Source organism: Vulpes lagopus, chromosome 7, assembly GCF_018345385.1.
Source record: "Vulpes lagopus strain Blue_001 chromosome 7, ASM1834538v1, whole genome shotgun sequence".
Lineage (NCBI taxonomy): Eukaryota > Metazoa > Chordata > Mammalia > Carnivora > Canidae > Vulpes > Vulpes lagopus.
Genome location: NC_054830.1, coordinates 64,508,830 through 64,523,717, shown reverse-complemented (window position 1 = coordinate 64,523,717; position 14,888 = coordinate 64,508,830). Strand labels below are relative to the sequence as shown.

The following is a 14,888-nucleotide window of genomic DNA, read 5'->3' as shown; positions in this document are numbered from 1 at the left end:
CCTCCATCCCTCACTTCTGGGCTTCCTCTTCCTCCATCTCTCACTTCTGGGCATCCTCCTCTTCCTCCATCCCTCACTTCTGGGCCTCCTCCTCCTCCATCCCTCACTTCTGGGCCTCCTTCTCCATCCCTCACTTCTGGGCCTCCTCCTCCTTCATCCCTCGCTTCTGGGTCTCCTCCTCCTCCTCCATCCCTCACTTCTGGGCCTCCTCCTCCTCCTCCTCCTCCTCCATTCTTCACTTCTGGGCTTCCTCCTCCTCCATCTCACACTTCTGGGCCTCTTCTTCCTCCATTCCTCACTTCTGGGCCTCCTCCTCCATCCCTCACTTCTGGGCCTCCTCCTCCTTCATCCCTTGCTTCTGGGTCTCCTCCTCCTCCTCCATCCCTCACTTCTGGGCCGCCGCCTCCTCCTCCTCCTCCTCCTCCTCCTCCTCCTCCTCCATTCTTCACTTCTGGGCTTCCTCCTCCTCCATCTCTCACTTCTGGGCCTCCTCCTCTTCCTCCATTCCTCACTTCTGGGCCTCCTCCTCCTCCATCCCTCACTTCTGGGCCTCCTTCTCCATCCCTCACTTCTGGGCCTCCTCCTCCTTCATCCCTCGCTTCTGGGTCTCCTCCTCCTCCTCCTCCTCCATCCCTCACTTCTGGGCCTCCTCCTCCTTCATCCCTCACTTCTGGGCCTCCTCCTCCTTCATCCCTCACTTCTGGGCCTCCTCCTCCCCCATCCCTCACTTCTGGGTCTCCTCCTCCTCCATCCCTCGCTTCTGGGCTGCCTCCTCCTCCATCCCTTACTTCTGGGTCTCCTCCTCCTCCATCCCTCACTTCTGGGCCTCCTCCTCCTCCATCTCTCACTTCTGGGCCTCTTCTTAGTGCCCGAGGCTGTGCACAGAGGAGACCAGGTTCTCTGCACACAGTCCAAGGCAGGAGTTTCTCCACAGCTGCCATTATTTGTGTGTTTTTAAACCTGTCATTTATTGAGTGACTGCTGCATACAGGCTCTGCCCCAGGTGCTCCCCACATGCTATCTTAGGAGATCCTTGGTGCTCCCAGTAGCCCTTTGTTCTAGAGCATTCTCTCCTCCACTGCTGTTCCCGACCATTGCCATCTCTTCCCTGGAAGATGACAGTGGCCTCCATAGGCTCCCTGCCTCCATTCTGCAGCTAGCTGTTGCTTTACAGGTGCATGAGCCTTCAGGGCAGCCCATCGAGCCTCGGGGTGATGCCCAAAGCCCTGTGCCTGGTGGCAGGTGCCCCATAAGCACCAGCTGTTGATGGCACGACAGAGACAGCCGTGACCGTGGTGGTGGTGGTGGTGGTGGTGGTGTTGATGGGGACATCAGCATTAGAACCCTGTTCCAGACTGTCCGGCCATCTGCCAGAGAGGGGAGGTCCTTCCCGCACCTGGAAATGCCTGTGAGACTGAAAGAACCGTGCAGGTTCATTCCTAGGCAGCCTGATTTGTTTCTTGACACTTGACCTCAGAGAGCAAGGGCTTGGGGGAGGGACGGAGGGGTGGGGGGCATCGCGGCCAAGAGGCAAAAGACATTGGCCACTTCTCTTTGTTTTCCCTTCTAGTTGGAAACTTGGCCAGTTTCCCCGGGCCTCTGGGCTCTCGCCTGGGGTCTCATCAGAGCCCAGGCCTGTCAGTGGGCTGGTCCCTTCCTACCAAGATGAAAGTCTTCAGAGAAGGCCGCGGCCTGCAGGCTTCAGGGACCCACGCTTCCCTGCTGGGCAGGATGGTGCCCTTCTCGGTGCTCCCTGGCACTCAGCTGGTGTCAGCTTCATTTGCATCTAGACCGAACATTTCGCTTGTTGAGCAGGAGCTCCTGTTCCAGCATCTAGCATCCCTCCCTCGGGGAAGCTCTCCCTGACCCCGCCGTCTCCCTGGATCCTGTTGTCAGAGATGCTTGTGGCGTCTAGGCCTTCCTCTTGAGAGCCATATCTCGGTTGGTAATTATAAATTGATAGCATGGAACAATTAAGTAATCACTGCCCGTTTCTGCCACCGTTCTTGCAGCTGTTGTGTCCTCAGTGACAACTCTGGTGTCCAGCACACAGTGGGTACTTAATAGGTTGTATTTGGGTGAATGACAAGGAGCAGGGTCTGATTCAGCATCAGCCCCCAAGGCCTCTCAGAATTTCACATCTACAGTGCACGACACAAATACCCATTGAAATACCCACTTCTTTTAGCTCAGAGTCTTCTCCAGCTGCCACCCCTGCCGCTTGGACCCCTGAGCTCTGAGTCCCCACATTTGGGTGGAAAACAAAGACAGAATTAAAAACCAGGCACCACACGCTAGAAACATATCACCAAAGGTGATCCAAGAATAAGAAGCAAGGTCTAATTAGGGAATTTATAATATAGTTTCCTGGGAATGGGGTCATCCTTGTAACGTGCAAAGATATTGCTTAGTGTTGGGAGGGTCGCCCTTAATAGGTGTTTTTCGAGAACACACCCAGTGAACAAAAGCAGGGGCAGCCTGTGCTTGAGTTGGGACCTGATTGGTTCCGTAGGCAAAAGTTCACCTATGCTGTTTGGGGACCAGCTTGACTTGTTGCTTTTAGACCCGAAGGGCCAAGCGTGTAGAGGAAATAACCATAGAGTTGGGTGAGAAGATGTGTGAGCCCTGGCCAAGCCACTGACCTGCTGTGTGACATTGGGCAAGTCACTTGGCCCCTCTGGGTGGCTGGCTCATTCTTGGTCAGAGGGGGGATAGTTAAGGCTGCAGTGTCCCATTCGCAGGTTATTGAGAGGATTTGATGTGAGGTGCTGATCCTCATAGGATGCTGTGCCAGTGATTCGTTTTCTCATGTACCAGAGAGGTACGAGTCCTTTTTTCTTGGTGTGGAGGCCCAAGATTTTTGGAATCTTCCCTGACTCTTCCTGTCACAGCCCAGATTCAGTTTATCAGGAGGGTCCTGTTGGTCCTCCCTTCCAGTATATTCAGAACCCACCTCCTTACCCCCTTGCTGCCACTCTCCTGATCCCAACTACCTTCATCTTTGACCTGGGCTGTGTCAGTGACCTCCTAACCCACCTCCTGCCTACTTCCACCCTTGCCCGCCCCCTCCCCCTGGTCCCTTCTCAATACAGCAGCCAGAAGGATCTTTTTAAAATGGAAGTCAAATCATGTCACTTTGCCAAAACCTTCCAGTGGCTTTCCAGGGTAAAAGCCAACCATAGGCCTTCTGTGGCCTCCAGGGCCCTGCATGGGCCAGCCTCCCTTACCTCTCCCCTCGCTTCCTCACTCATAACACCCTTGCTGTTTGCGGAGCACATGGGGCACAGTCCTGCCCTTGGGTCTTTGCACTGGTCATTCCCTTTTCCCCAGATACCTTGCCTTCCATTGTTTGCCTAGAGACACCTGCTCTGATCACCTGACTCCTTGCCCCGGCACTCTGGTTACCCTTCCCCTTCTCTGTTTTCCCCTCACAGAAATGATTACTTCCTAGCATAAGATAAATTTTACTAATTTATTACACTTAACACTACCGTCTCTCCCAACTTGAATGTGATCGCCATGAGGGCAGGAATATATCCCATTGCCTAGAACAATGTCTGGTGTACGGAAGATGCTCACTAAGTACTTTCTGGATGAGTGACTGACTTCCTGATTTGAGCCTTGTGCCTCAGCGAGACAGAAAGTTCAAGTTAAATTTTGGGGATCCATTGGCTATTGGAAAGGAAAGAGTTGTGTAAATGAGTCTTGAGTTGTTTGGACCCACTTCTCCAGCAGTCCTCAGTGTAGTAGGAGATGGGGTGATCATCTGGGTAGGGTTTGGGACTCTGGCAGGTGCGTCCGACAGACGCAGTGCCTCTGGTAGGCCTCCAGGTCAAGTGCACTTGGCCTCCCTCAGTGTTGAGGCTGAGCAGCTTCCTACAGGGTCAGTTGTACCTGTTAGTAATAACGAACAGTGTTTCTGTGTTCTAACATACGTATGACGTACACGGGCGTATTTTGGAGTCACCTGCACTGGATACTTGTGCATATAGCATTCACATGACTTAAAGGCATTTGAGCACGCAGAGAACTTCTCTCCTGGGTTCACATTCACTCTTCCCTTCCAAGGGTGGAGAGAAGCCAAGAAGCAGTGAACTTTGGGCATTTGGAATTGTACACCAGTGGGTTTGAGGTTGTCTACCCAAAGCTGAGCACAGTAGACTTTCAAGGAATATCCGTTGAATGAATAAAAGGAGCGATCGATTATTTAAGATCACTTGTTATATTTCATCCTAGTTGCCAGTGCAGTTCATTATTCATCTAAGCAACTTCGTTATCCGTGTTTGCCGAGAAATAATAATTAATGGATTCAACCCTATTTGCTGAATATTTGCCGCATCCCAGGCCCCAAGCCGGGTCCTGGAGCCATGGCCATGGGTGGGATGTGGTCTTCATCCAGGAAGAGTGCATGGTCTGGGGGTACACGGGCGCTCCAGGAACTGTGGTCCCCATCCCGCAGAGCGGGTGAAAAGTGCGGGCGGTGGCGGGTTAGGAGTGTTGGGGGAACAGTGAATGAGGTCAAGCCTGGTGGGGGAGATTGATGGTGGGGGAGAATGAGGACGGTCAAGCCTGGTGGGGTCCTTGATGTTTCCCAAGAGGAAGCAAGTTTTGCATTGCAGTGGGGGAGGGAGAAGGCCAGATCCTGGTCGTTCCACCACGGAAATGTGCTGCGCCAGGTCGGCCCTGGGCTTGCCGCCGAGGCACCGTCCTGGGGAGGCGCGTGTCCAAGATGGCGGCGGCGCTCCTCCATGCGCGCAGGGCTCGGCCACCACGAGCACCCACCCCGCGGGGGCACCCCAGCCCCGCTCAGCCTCCGGCTCGGTTCTCTTATCGCAGGAAGGCATTTCATTCTTCGAGATCAGGCAGCCAGGGCCCACGGAGCTGTTTTCCTCCATTGTGCAAGCATGACAAATCATTAATTTTTGATTGATTTGCTTAGAATTATGGGCGCCCCAGCATTCTTTCCGCCGCTGAACAGCTGTATAACAAATGAATATATCAGCGTGCACAAAAGATTGGAGATCTAAGAGAAGCAATTACGTTGGCCACCCGCCCCCACCCTCACCCCTTCCCGGGCAGTGAAGGGAGGAAATTTTTACCAGAAATTCCTCAAGTGGCTTAAAAAAAAAAAAAAAAAAAAAAAAAAAAGCCTTTTTATAATTAAATTAAATCTTTATCTCTTCATCTTTTGCAGCAGATTTCCAAACACATACCAGTTCCCCCATGTGCTTGGGTTCCATCCATCCAGGAGGAATCTTCAATAATGAAATTTTAACTCGTGAATTAAAACCAAAAGGAAAAAAAGGGAAAAAAAAAAAAGGAGCAAATTCTACCCCTCCTTTTTCCCTTTTTTCGCTTTTTTTTTTTTTTTTTTTTTTTTCCTTTTTGGTCGCTGCTATTCCTTTAAGATTTTGGAACCGTACCAGTGCACTAAATGTGACCTCCATAACTTTTAAATTAAGAATTTATGCTGGCTTGAAATTTATGAAATATTTCAGCATGAAAGAAAGCCTTTTTCCCTCAGGAAAATTGAGCAATAAATCACAGCACTGTGGATTTACTGCCCTAGAGCCAGCGAGAGATAGGATTTTTTTTTTTTTTTTTTGCTTCATTCTGAAAAAAAAATGTAATCATATAAGACAGCTTAGCTGCTATCCTCCTACTCTCTAGAATTTTTAATTTCAGCTGTTTCTGCTTGGATTTATTTCCAATATTCCTGCTCGGCTTTTCAATTTCCTCAGTTATTAAATTTTAATTCAGTGCATTAGCATTTAAATTAAAAAAGGGTTTATTTTATCGAAATCGTTGGCCAGCCCCCATCCCGTAGCACACGAATTGCCTGTTTCTGCCATTTGCACAAAATGTGAAATGCAGCTAATGTCCTACAACTTACATTTGCACAATTTCAGAAATAAAATTTCTGGGTTTGGAATAATATTTTCTTTCCAAGAAAATCCTTAATAAGAGAATGGAAAAGAACAACTTAACATTCATTTGGGAGGGAAGAGGAGGTTCGAAGGAAACCAAACATAGCTTTGCCTGGGTCCTAAGGAGAAACGGGTGTATAAGGAATGCATAGGGCTGGTGAAGGGGTGTGGGGGCAGGTGCGCTTACTGAGGGGTGGGGGTGGGGTGGGGGTGGGGCGGTGCAGGCCTGTTACCCCTCCCCCAGCCTCCTGGGCCTGAGGAGGAGGGTCTGTCCTGGGCCCACTGTGTCCGCCCTGGTTCACTTGCACAGGGGTGGGGGGTGGGGGGAGGGGGCGGGGGGGGGTGCTTAAGGGTTAGGTCAGCTCCATAGAGAGTCACAGAGATGAAGGGCAGCAAGAGATGACCTGATTTAACTCTCTCGTGCCTCCTGTCCTGTTTTCAGCAGTGAGAACCTGAGGCCCAGGGAAAGGAAGCAGCCTGCCCAGGGTGAGACCCGGACAGGGCCAGACCAAAGCAGCACCTGTAGGAGCACGTGGTCCAGTGGCAGCCAGAGTAGAGTTTCCGTTGCTGAAGGGTTCCTCCGCACACCTGGTCTGCACTTAGTGCTTTAGCTATGTCACCGCATGAGATGTTGTTTTGACCGGCCCTTTGGAAGAAGCCTCAGAGCTGTGGGGTCTGGTGGACACCCATGAGATGCTGACCTGCAGCACAGGATTCACATCTTACCCCGAGACAGGCTGGGGACACGCCTAGGGCGGGTGCAGGTCGGCCCTGCCTCTCGCTCATCTGCTGTGCACTCGGTACTTAGCCCGTGCTAGGTACTCGTACCCGTGTTACCTCACCGGTCCCGGGAGATAGGTCCTGGGGTTGGCACATTGCCATTTTGCACATGTGAAAGCCGAGGCCTTGAGAGCGCGGGTGGCTTGTCCAGGATCCCATAGCTAGGAAACGGCAGAGCCAGGGGTCCAGGCGCAGGACCATCTATCTGACGCTACCCCGTGAACTTCAGTTCAGATCGAGAATCAGGCGAGATTACACCCGGTAAAGGTGAGCTTGTGGTTTAGGTTAAATCATAGGAAATTGCTGGTATTAGACCATTTGGAAAATAGGCCGTGTCAGAGGTTCAGCTTAATTCAAGCAGTAGGGGGTTGCGAGGACACAGAGCTGGCCTGGCATCTCACAGATCCCCACGCCGAGGGTCAGTGTCCTCGGCACCGCGAGCTCCCGCCGGGGCTGGGAGGGCCTGGGAGGCTGTGCCCTTTGGTTACGGTAGGTCTGGACTCGGCCAGGCCCAAGTGCCATCATCAACTGGACCTGTGATAGTGACACATGCCATGTCGGACGTCTCTGCTTGGTCTTGTCTGCGGACACGCCCACCCATGTTGGCACCCTCATCCGCCAGTAAATGTCCCGGTCACACCTGCCCAGGTGGTGCTCCTCCCGCCCATGGCTCCATTTCTCCTGTTGCTCTGCCTGAGTTTCTGCGCAAGGATTTGTTTGAACCACTGTTGGAACATTTTTAGCATTTTGTCTTTGTTTTATAAAAATTGGTGGAAAACAAAACTTGAGTGTTGCCCGTGGTGGCAAGAAACGCAAGTATCACAAACATAACAAGAGGGAAAACGTAGGTGGAGATGATGAGGTGTACTGGAGACAGAGAATCTCTTCTCCCCCCCAGCCGCATGTTCACTGTCCACGTGTGGTTGGCTCTGGGTGAGACTGGGAAGGAAAAGGACCAAAAAACAAGACAGCATGAAAATATGTGTGAAATGCTAGAAATACGTGCCAAGAGTTGAGTCTGTTCTGACAAGAGATCATTGGGGATTTTAATGATTTTTTAAAGCTCTCTGGGGCAGAGTTTCCACCCCTTACCTCTTCTGCCTCTTTCGATAGGAAGATTAAAACAACTTCTTCCCATTCACTTTCCATAGAAGTTTTGAGGAATGCAGGATGTCGGAAGGAGGCTGTAACTGATCCTGTTCCTTTGCTCCCAGTGAAATGATATGCAAACCATTTTCCGCTTTCTTGTTTCTGCCACTGAAATAATACACCAGCATCCCATTAATTTTTCCCTCCCAGGCCTCACATTTCTACCTCCCTATTTGTCCTTCATCTTTGCATTTCCTTCGTGTGGGCAGTGGGGGCCGTGTGGGTTTACCTCATTTCCCGATTGGCTCTTCTGAATATTGGTGGGAGAGAATATTCCAGAGCTGAGGAAGGTAGACACTGGAGTGATCCAGACCTGGGCTTGTAGCTTGTGGGATGTCGGACGAACGACTTAAATTCTCTGAGTCTCATTGGCTGCACTTGTGAAAATGGGGCTACTGTGTATGTGTGTTGGGGGACCCATGGGGAGGATTGAATAAGAAGCATTAGATGTGGGTGCACTGCGCCCCCCTTGGGGGAAGTTAGCTGGGGGAACGGGTCTGGGTACCCCTGGGGGCCGGGCTGGAGGGCTTGGTATAAGGCAAGAGGGAGTGGTGGGGACTGTGGAGAACTGGGTGTGGCAGCTCCGACTGACTCTGGTCACATGGGACTGGGTGCTGCGTTGACACGCTGAAATCTGGCCGCCTTTGGGTCAAATCCTTGTAATTTTTCTATATTGACTGTTTGAATCGACGTCCGCCATCTGTTTTTGCCAGTTTGTAACACCCATCAAAAGGTAGCTGCTGCTGTTTTTATTTTAGGTCTTTGAATCCTGAAATTCAAAGAACTTGAAAACAAAAAGATTTTTTTTGGTAACTGGTGAGGTGGCAGGACTTGACCTGAAGGCGGAAGAGACGAGTTCTCTCTTCGTTTACCCTCCACAGGGCTGACTGCATGGGTTTCACTGTGGAAACATCACTGTGCTTGCGTCCAGGGGGTGGAGGGCTACCCGGACCCTTGCCAGGGTTGTTTTGAGATACAGAACACATACACTGCATTACCTTTCTAAACTCGGAAGGATTCTGAATTCAGAAACAGGCGTGTGCCAGAGTTTGGAACCTGCATGATTCTGTGATTATTGTTATTATAAATGTTTTGACAAAGCCAGGGGATGCATGTGCGACCCGTGCGTTCCTTCCACGTCTGCAGCCTCTGCAGCCTCCTTCGGCCTCTGCACAGAGGTCCCCCCAGCACTGGCCTAGGGAGTCCAGCACCCCAGGTGTTTGTCATTCGCTCCTCCTGACACTTTAGGCAGCTCCCTCCTGGCCTGGGGCCATCGGTTTCTGTATCTGAACCGGAATTTTATGATTTCTGAAATTTTCATGTGGTCAGCCTTATCTCCCCATCCCCCCGCCGGACCCCAAATGAAAGAGATTAAGAACCAGCACTCTCTTGTCTCTCCCTGCCAGTAGGGTTGGGGGACAGAATATTTTAACATAATAGGATTTTCCCCCTCGGGTTGGTAGGAATAAATCTGCGGCTACTGTTTTATTGGAAATCCCAGATGAAAATAAAAATGGTGCAATTCAATCTCAGATTTAGCTGGTTACTTACTTTTCACTGAGTCCCCAGGGCCCTGTGGTTGCTGGGTTTGTGTTGGCAATGGGTGCTCAGCTGGATTTAAAGGGCCAAGCAAATTCCAGGGGTGGGGGGGTGGGGGGCGAGGGGGTGGGGGTGTCCTGCCTCCCTCTTACCACTGGGGGCAGGTTTTCACAGCCTGGAGGAATGGAGCTCCCGGTTGTGCCAGCCCTTCCCTCTGTGTGAAGGCCAGGCCGGTGTTGAGGGGGAGCTTGGCTGGGGGGGCAGTGGGTGGAATCTGGGCTTGCCCCCCTTGGCTCATGTAGGTGTTTTGGGTTTCTTTTGCAGGCTGACGGAGCCAGTACCCCCGGAAGGAAAAGCACGGCCAGCAGGTACATTCCCTTTCCCTCCACCCCTCCCTCCTGTTGGACACCCCCCCACACCCCCCCATTTCACAACCGGCAGCCACCTCTCTGAAAGGGGATGGGTGGCCCAGGCCAGCCTCCTGGCCCGAGACGTATCTGTACTTCCCTGGCGAATGTGTGGTTGTGGGCAGCACCCTCCAGCCGTCCTGAGACCTCCCCAAGGACCTGTGAATGGACCTGAACAGGCCTTTGGGTGCTCAGGTCGGGAGGAAGTTAGAGGTGAAGTGCAGGAGTGGGCGGAAGGCCCGGACTTGAATCCTGTCCCGGCTGCGGTGTGGGGACCTCCCATCCTGGCTTGGCACCCGTTGGCCCGGCCTGCGCCCCGCACTCCCCTCCCTGAACCAGCCACCCTGCAGCAAGGGGAGGGGATGGATACTCTGCTGAGGCCAACAGCCCTGGAAGCTGGCCGGAGCTGAGGGGAGGCCCCCGGAGGAGAGCTGGGCTGGGGTTACCAAGGAAGGCGGGAAGGGACCATGGAGGGGCCCCACAGTGGACGTCTGCCACCAGTGGCACAGGCCGGCGCTTGGAAACCGTGAGCGCTGCTCCCAGTGTTCCCTTGGGGAGGGCAGAGCCCGAGCGGCCAGGTGACCTTTACTGGGGGCGCTGGAGGCAGGAGGACAGCAAGGGACAGACCAGAGGTGGCTCTCCAGGCTGCATACGCGCACACACACACACACACACACACACAGGATCTGGAATGGGCTCTAGGATCACCTCCCGGAGTTTGGGGTCAGAGCACAAATGCCAGGCAGAGGAATTTGCCCTTCAGCCCACCAACACTAGTTCTTTACAATGTTGAGAAATTTTTGTGGAAAAAAGGAGATTTGTGGCCAGGTCAGTTTGAAGGACAGTAGGTGAAGCAAAGTCAACAGATCCCTTTGCTGAGGGACTTCTTAGTCTTTTCAGGTGCTGACGTGGGGTTTGAGGACATCTGAGAGGGGAATGCTCTGTTTCTCAAACTTGCTTAACCATGGAACCCTTTTGTGGAAGTTCAGCCACAGGGCGAGTGTTCTTCAAGACATGCTTTGGGAAACCACGGGAAGCCATCACTCTTCGAAAGAAAGAATAACATGTTTAGCTCTGTGTTTTGGGAAGGTCCCCCGGGCAGCTATTTGCAGGGTGGATTAGAGGGGGACAGACTTGAGGCAAAGGTACTGGGCCTGGGGTCGTTGTGACCCAGAGTTCCCAGCACAGCCTGGGCGCCCCTCTGCCCCAGTCTCTGTATCCCCGTTGCACGGTCTGTCTTAGCTGCCCCAACCACCTCTCCGTGCGTCTAACACTCGAAACCAGGGGTCAACCAGCTTTACCCATAAAGGGCCAGATAATAAGTGTTTTGCAAGTTGAAGGGCAGGGGTCTCTGGTAATCTCTGTGCTCTGTCAGCGCCTGTGAAAGCACCGAAGAGAGGGCAGGCATACACCACCCGTGGTTTGTCAGCCCTTGGCCTCAATGGACTGTCGCCTGAGAGCCTTTGCAGCGGCTATTGCCTTCGCCTGGAATGTTCTTTCTCTGATCTTCCTTCATGCCTTTCCTGCGCCTCAGGGCCTGTGGCCCGTGTCCCTCGTCGGCTGTTCATGCTCTTGACTTACCGTATGTGTTTGTGTTGTATTTATGGACCTGGACCTAGGGTGCCAGGTCCATAAGCAGAAACCTCCAGCGGGTGCTCAGTGTTACTGGGACGGAGACCCGAATGAGATGGGAGAAGTGGGGGTGATGTAGAGGCCGGGAGCATGGGCTGGGATGGCGGGGTGGATGGCCAGGCTTGGGTGTATGGATGCTGGCAGTGACCATGTGGCCAGCAGCTGCCTGGTGCCTTGTGTCTGTGTCCTGGGCCCCTCTAGTCGTGGGGTTTTGTGTTAAGAGCAGCACATGAGGCTGTGGTCTGTGGGGCAGTGGGAGTCCCTAGACTGGGGGTGCCTGGGAAGTGCTTCCTAGATTGGAATGTCAGGACTGGAAGGGCCCTTGGGATTTGACCAGTCCCTCCCTCTCATGGGACACATGGGGAGGGACGGCCCTGGTCAGGGTCATGTGGTGAATAAGTGGCCGTGTCAGGCTGTGAACCTGCCAGCGCAGGGTACTTCTCTTGACTCCGCACTGCTGTGCTCGAGGGAGGGTCTGGCCAGCCTCTCCCACCATCCTCCATGCTCATTGAGCACCTGCTGCGTTAGGCCTAGTGCTGTGGGTGATGGGCCCAGATGGATTGGAGGCTAAGGCATCATCCAGCAGACACTTGGGTGCCTACGGAAGTGGACAGAGGCAGACCTCCATCTATTCCTCGATGACTTTCACGCAAGGGTGTTCCTTGCTCTTACTTTCTAATGCATGAATTTCTCCCACATCGGGTCAGAAGACAGCAGGCAGGTTCCTCCCTAGTGGTGGTGGCCACCTGAAGTTGTGAATGGAATCTGACCGGCTGCAGGCTGTAATCAGAGTGAGAAGAGTGCAGGGATAGATTAGAGATGCCTGCCCTGGTCAGAGGAGGTGAAGGATGGGACGTGTGCCATCTGTTTGCTGCCCTGCCTGACCAGCCTAGGCTTGCACATACTCAGTGATGGATGGAGCCCCCCATGTTACCACCACAGTGCCAGAACATGTACCAGGAAGGGCCAGCCCAAACCTTAGGGCTATGTGTGACTTGAGACGTAAAGAAGAAATTTGTAATAATAACGACTGCCATTTAGTCGGCACTTGTATGTCAGTCAGGCTCTGAGCTAAGTGACTTAGTTTATTATTAACGTATGTAATCTATAAAACAGTCCTTATGAAGGAGGTGGATTTATTAGTCCCACTGTACAGATGGGAAAGCTGAGTCAGAGAGATGTTTAGGGGCCTTGGGTGGCCCAGTTGGAAGTAAGTGATAGAGCCAGGGTGCCTCCCCAGGTCTGACTTCTCTGATGTGTGTGCTTAGCCACAGTGCCCTTCCCTTTATTAGGATGAAGTGGTCAGTGAACAGATGTTAGAGGAGCCCGTTAGGGGCCAGGGGCTGTGCCACCGGCCAGGGACTTGTCAGGAAGGCAGGGATTTCGAGCGAGCTCAACAAGTGAGTTTATATTGATGGTATCATTAGAGCCAATAGAGTGTCTTTGAGAAACCAAGACGGTCTTATTGTATCATGACCCAGCATTCCGTCTGAGGAGTGAATTACACATGACACATCAAGGGAACATTAATGCGGCCTGAGGCCGCTTGCGAATTTGACCCTGGCCTTGGGTTAGATGGGCCAAGTTGGGGTTTAGACGTATTGGCACTCGATCGAGCATTAGATGCATTTAGTCCCTGTTTTGGATGGAGAAACACAGGCCCGGGGCTCCCTGAGGTCAGAGCTCGGCTCTGCAACCCCGCCTGGGGATGACCTTGAAGGCCCCCAGCCCTCTGACACCGGCCTCCACCGCCAGCTCCCAGCTGTGCCACGGCGCGGCACGCTCGGTTGTTGCACTCAGGTCCGCCTTCTTCCCAGCGCCTTTTTGGCCCAGAATGCCTAATTTTGTGACTTCTCCAGAGGGCCTCTGGCTAACCCCCAAAACCAACAGCATGGACTGCTAAGGAATTAGTGTTAAATTGAGGGGGACAAGGAGAGGTGGTGTTTCTGATCCTAAGAAACAACCGAATGTGGTTTGGTTTACTTCTCTTGTAACCCAACCTGGGTCAATTTTACAGGACCAGTGATCCCAGCACTTGAGGTTAGTGCTGACTTGGGGTACAGATTACAAATCACGTAGCACAACGGCTGCCAAACCTCACTTATGCTAAGAGGCGTGGGGGCTGTGGGGCCTTAACTGGAAAATTCTAAAGGAAGTGCAGTTTTTATAATCAAGTAAATGTAGGTACAGGCTTGTGGTAATGAAGAATTAGGCCGCTTTTTTTTTTTTTTTTTTTTTTTTTGTCGGTTGAAGGTTTTCAGAGCTGATAGGGCTCTATAGATAATTTGGAGTAACTATCTCATTTTGGAGATAAGTTAATAACCAGGAGGAGAAGAGGTTAAGGGACTCATTCCTTTGCTGTGTAGACCAGTCACCTAACAAGCAATCAGGATCTTGTAGACAGAGGAGAGATTTGATGGGTCGAGATGGGGGTGGGGGGGTGATAAGACCAAATCTCATTCATTCATTCTACAAATACTTAGCACCTACTGAGTGCCAGGATCTGAGCTGGGTGCTGGAAATACAGCAGTGAACAAAACAGAAATCTCATGGAGCTCATATTCTAGTGAGAGTGGAGGAGACAGAATCAATATGTAAAATGTATGGTATGTCGTAAGGTAAAACAGTGCTGGGAGGTGGATAGGGGGGAAGCAGGGTGGGGGTTGGGAGGGCCAGAGGGAGTGGTGCATCACCAGAAGGTGACATCTGAACATGGATCTGGAGGAAATGAGGGACTGGGCCAAGCATTCATTTGGGAGAAACACATCCAGACAGAGAGAACAATGGGTGCAAAGGCCCTGGGGCAGGAGTGTGTACATTGTGTTGGAGCCACAGCAAGGAGGCTGATTGACAGGGAGGCTATCGTTGACACTTTGGGCTTTACCCTGCACGAGATAGGGGGACCCACTGGGGTTTTTTTTTTTTTTAATTTTTTTTTTTAATTTTTATTTTATTATTTATGATAATCACAGAGAGAGAGAGAGAGGCAGAGACACAGGCAGAGGGAGAAGCAGGCTCCATGCACCGGGAGCCCGATGTGGGATTTGATCCCGGGTCTCCAGGATCGCGCCCTGGGCCAAAGGCAGGCGCTAAACCGCTGCGCCACCCAGGGATCCCATCCCACTGGGGGTTTGAGCGGAGGGCTAGCATGATACGATTTGGTTTCAGAAGGAAAATACTTGCTACCAGGAGGTGAATAAACTGCAAGGGATTAAGATTAAAGAGGTGTTGCTAAGGCTTCAGCACCGGCAGGACCTTAGAAGCCTGGCTTGGAAGTGAGTTTCCAAAAGGCTGTATCTTTTGAGGTATGAGGAACCCAGTTCAGCAAAGTGTTGTGTCACTTCTCCATCCAAAAATGCTCGCTTCTCCATGGCCGGTCTGCCGGGTTTCTACTTGCCTTCTCTCTTGCCAAGCAGCTTATTAGCTCAGAGGAGCCCAGGCTGCCTGGGTTTGG

At 52.2% G+C, this 14,888-nt stretch overlaps 1 protein-coding gene across 22 annotated transcripts in view; it reads left to right on the top strand.

The window, feature by feature from the left end:
• ZNF618 (zinc finger protein 618) overlaps positions 1-14,888 on the top strand; it is a 181,487-nt gene that overhangs the window by 94,593 nt on the left and 72,006 nt on the right. For all 22 annotated transcript variants that reach the window (XM_041762714.1, XM_041762715.1, XM_041762726.1 and 19 more), the window contains exon 3: positions 9,720-9,763. Coding sequence is in view for 20 of the 22 variants with exons in the window: in XM_041762726.1 (XP_041618660.1) it covers positions 9,720-9,763 (44 nt within the window). In the remaining 2 variants the exon portion in view is untranslated. The remainder of the gene's footprint in view (positions 1-9,719; positions 9,764-14,888) is intronic.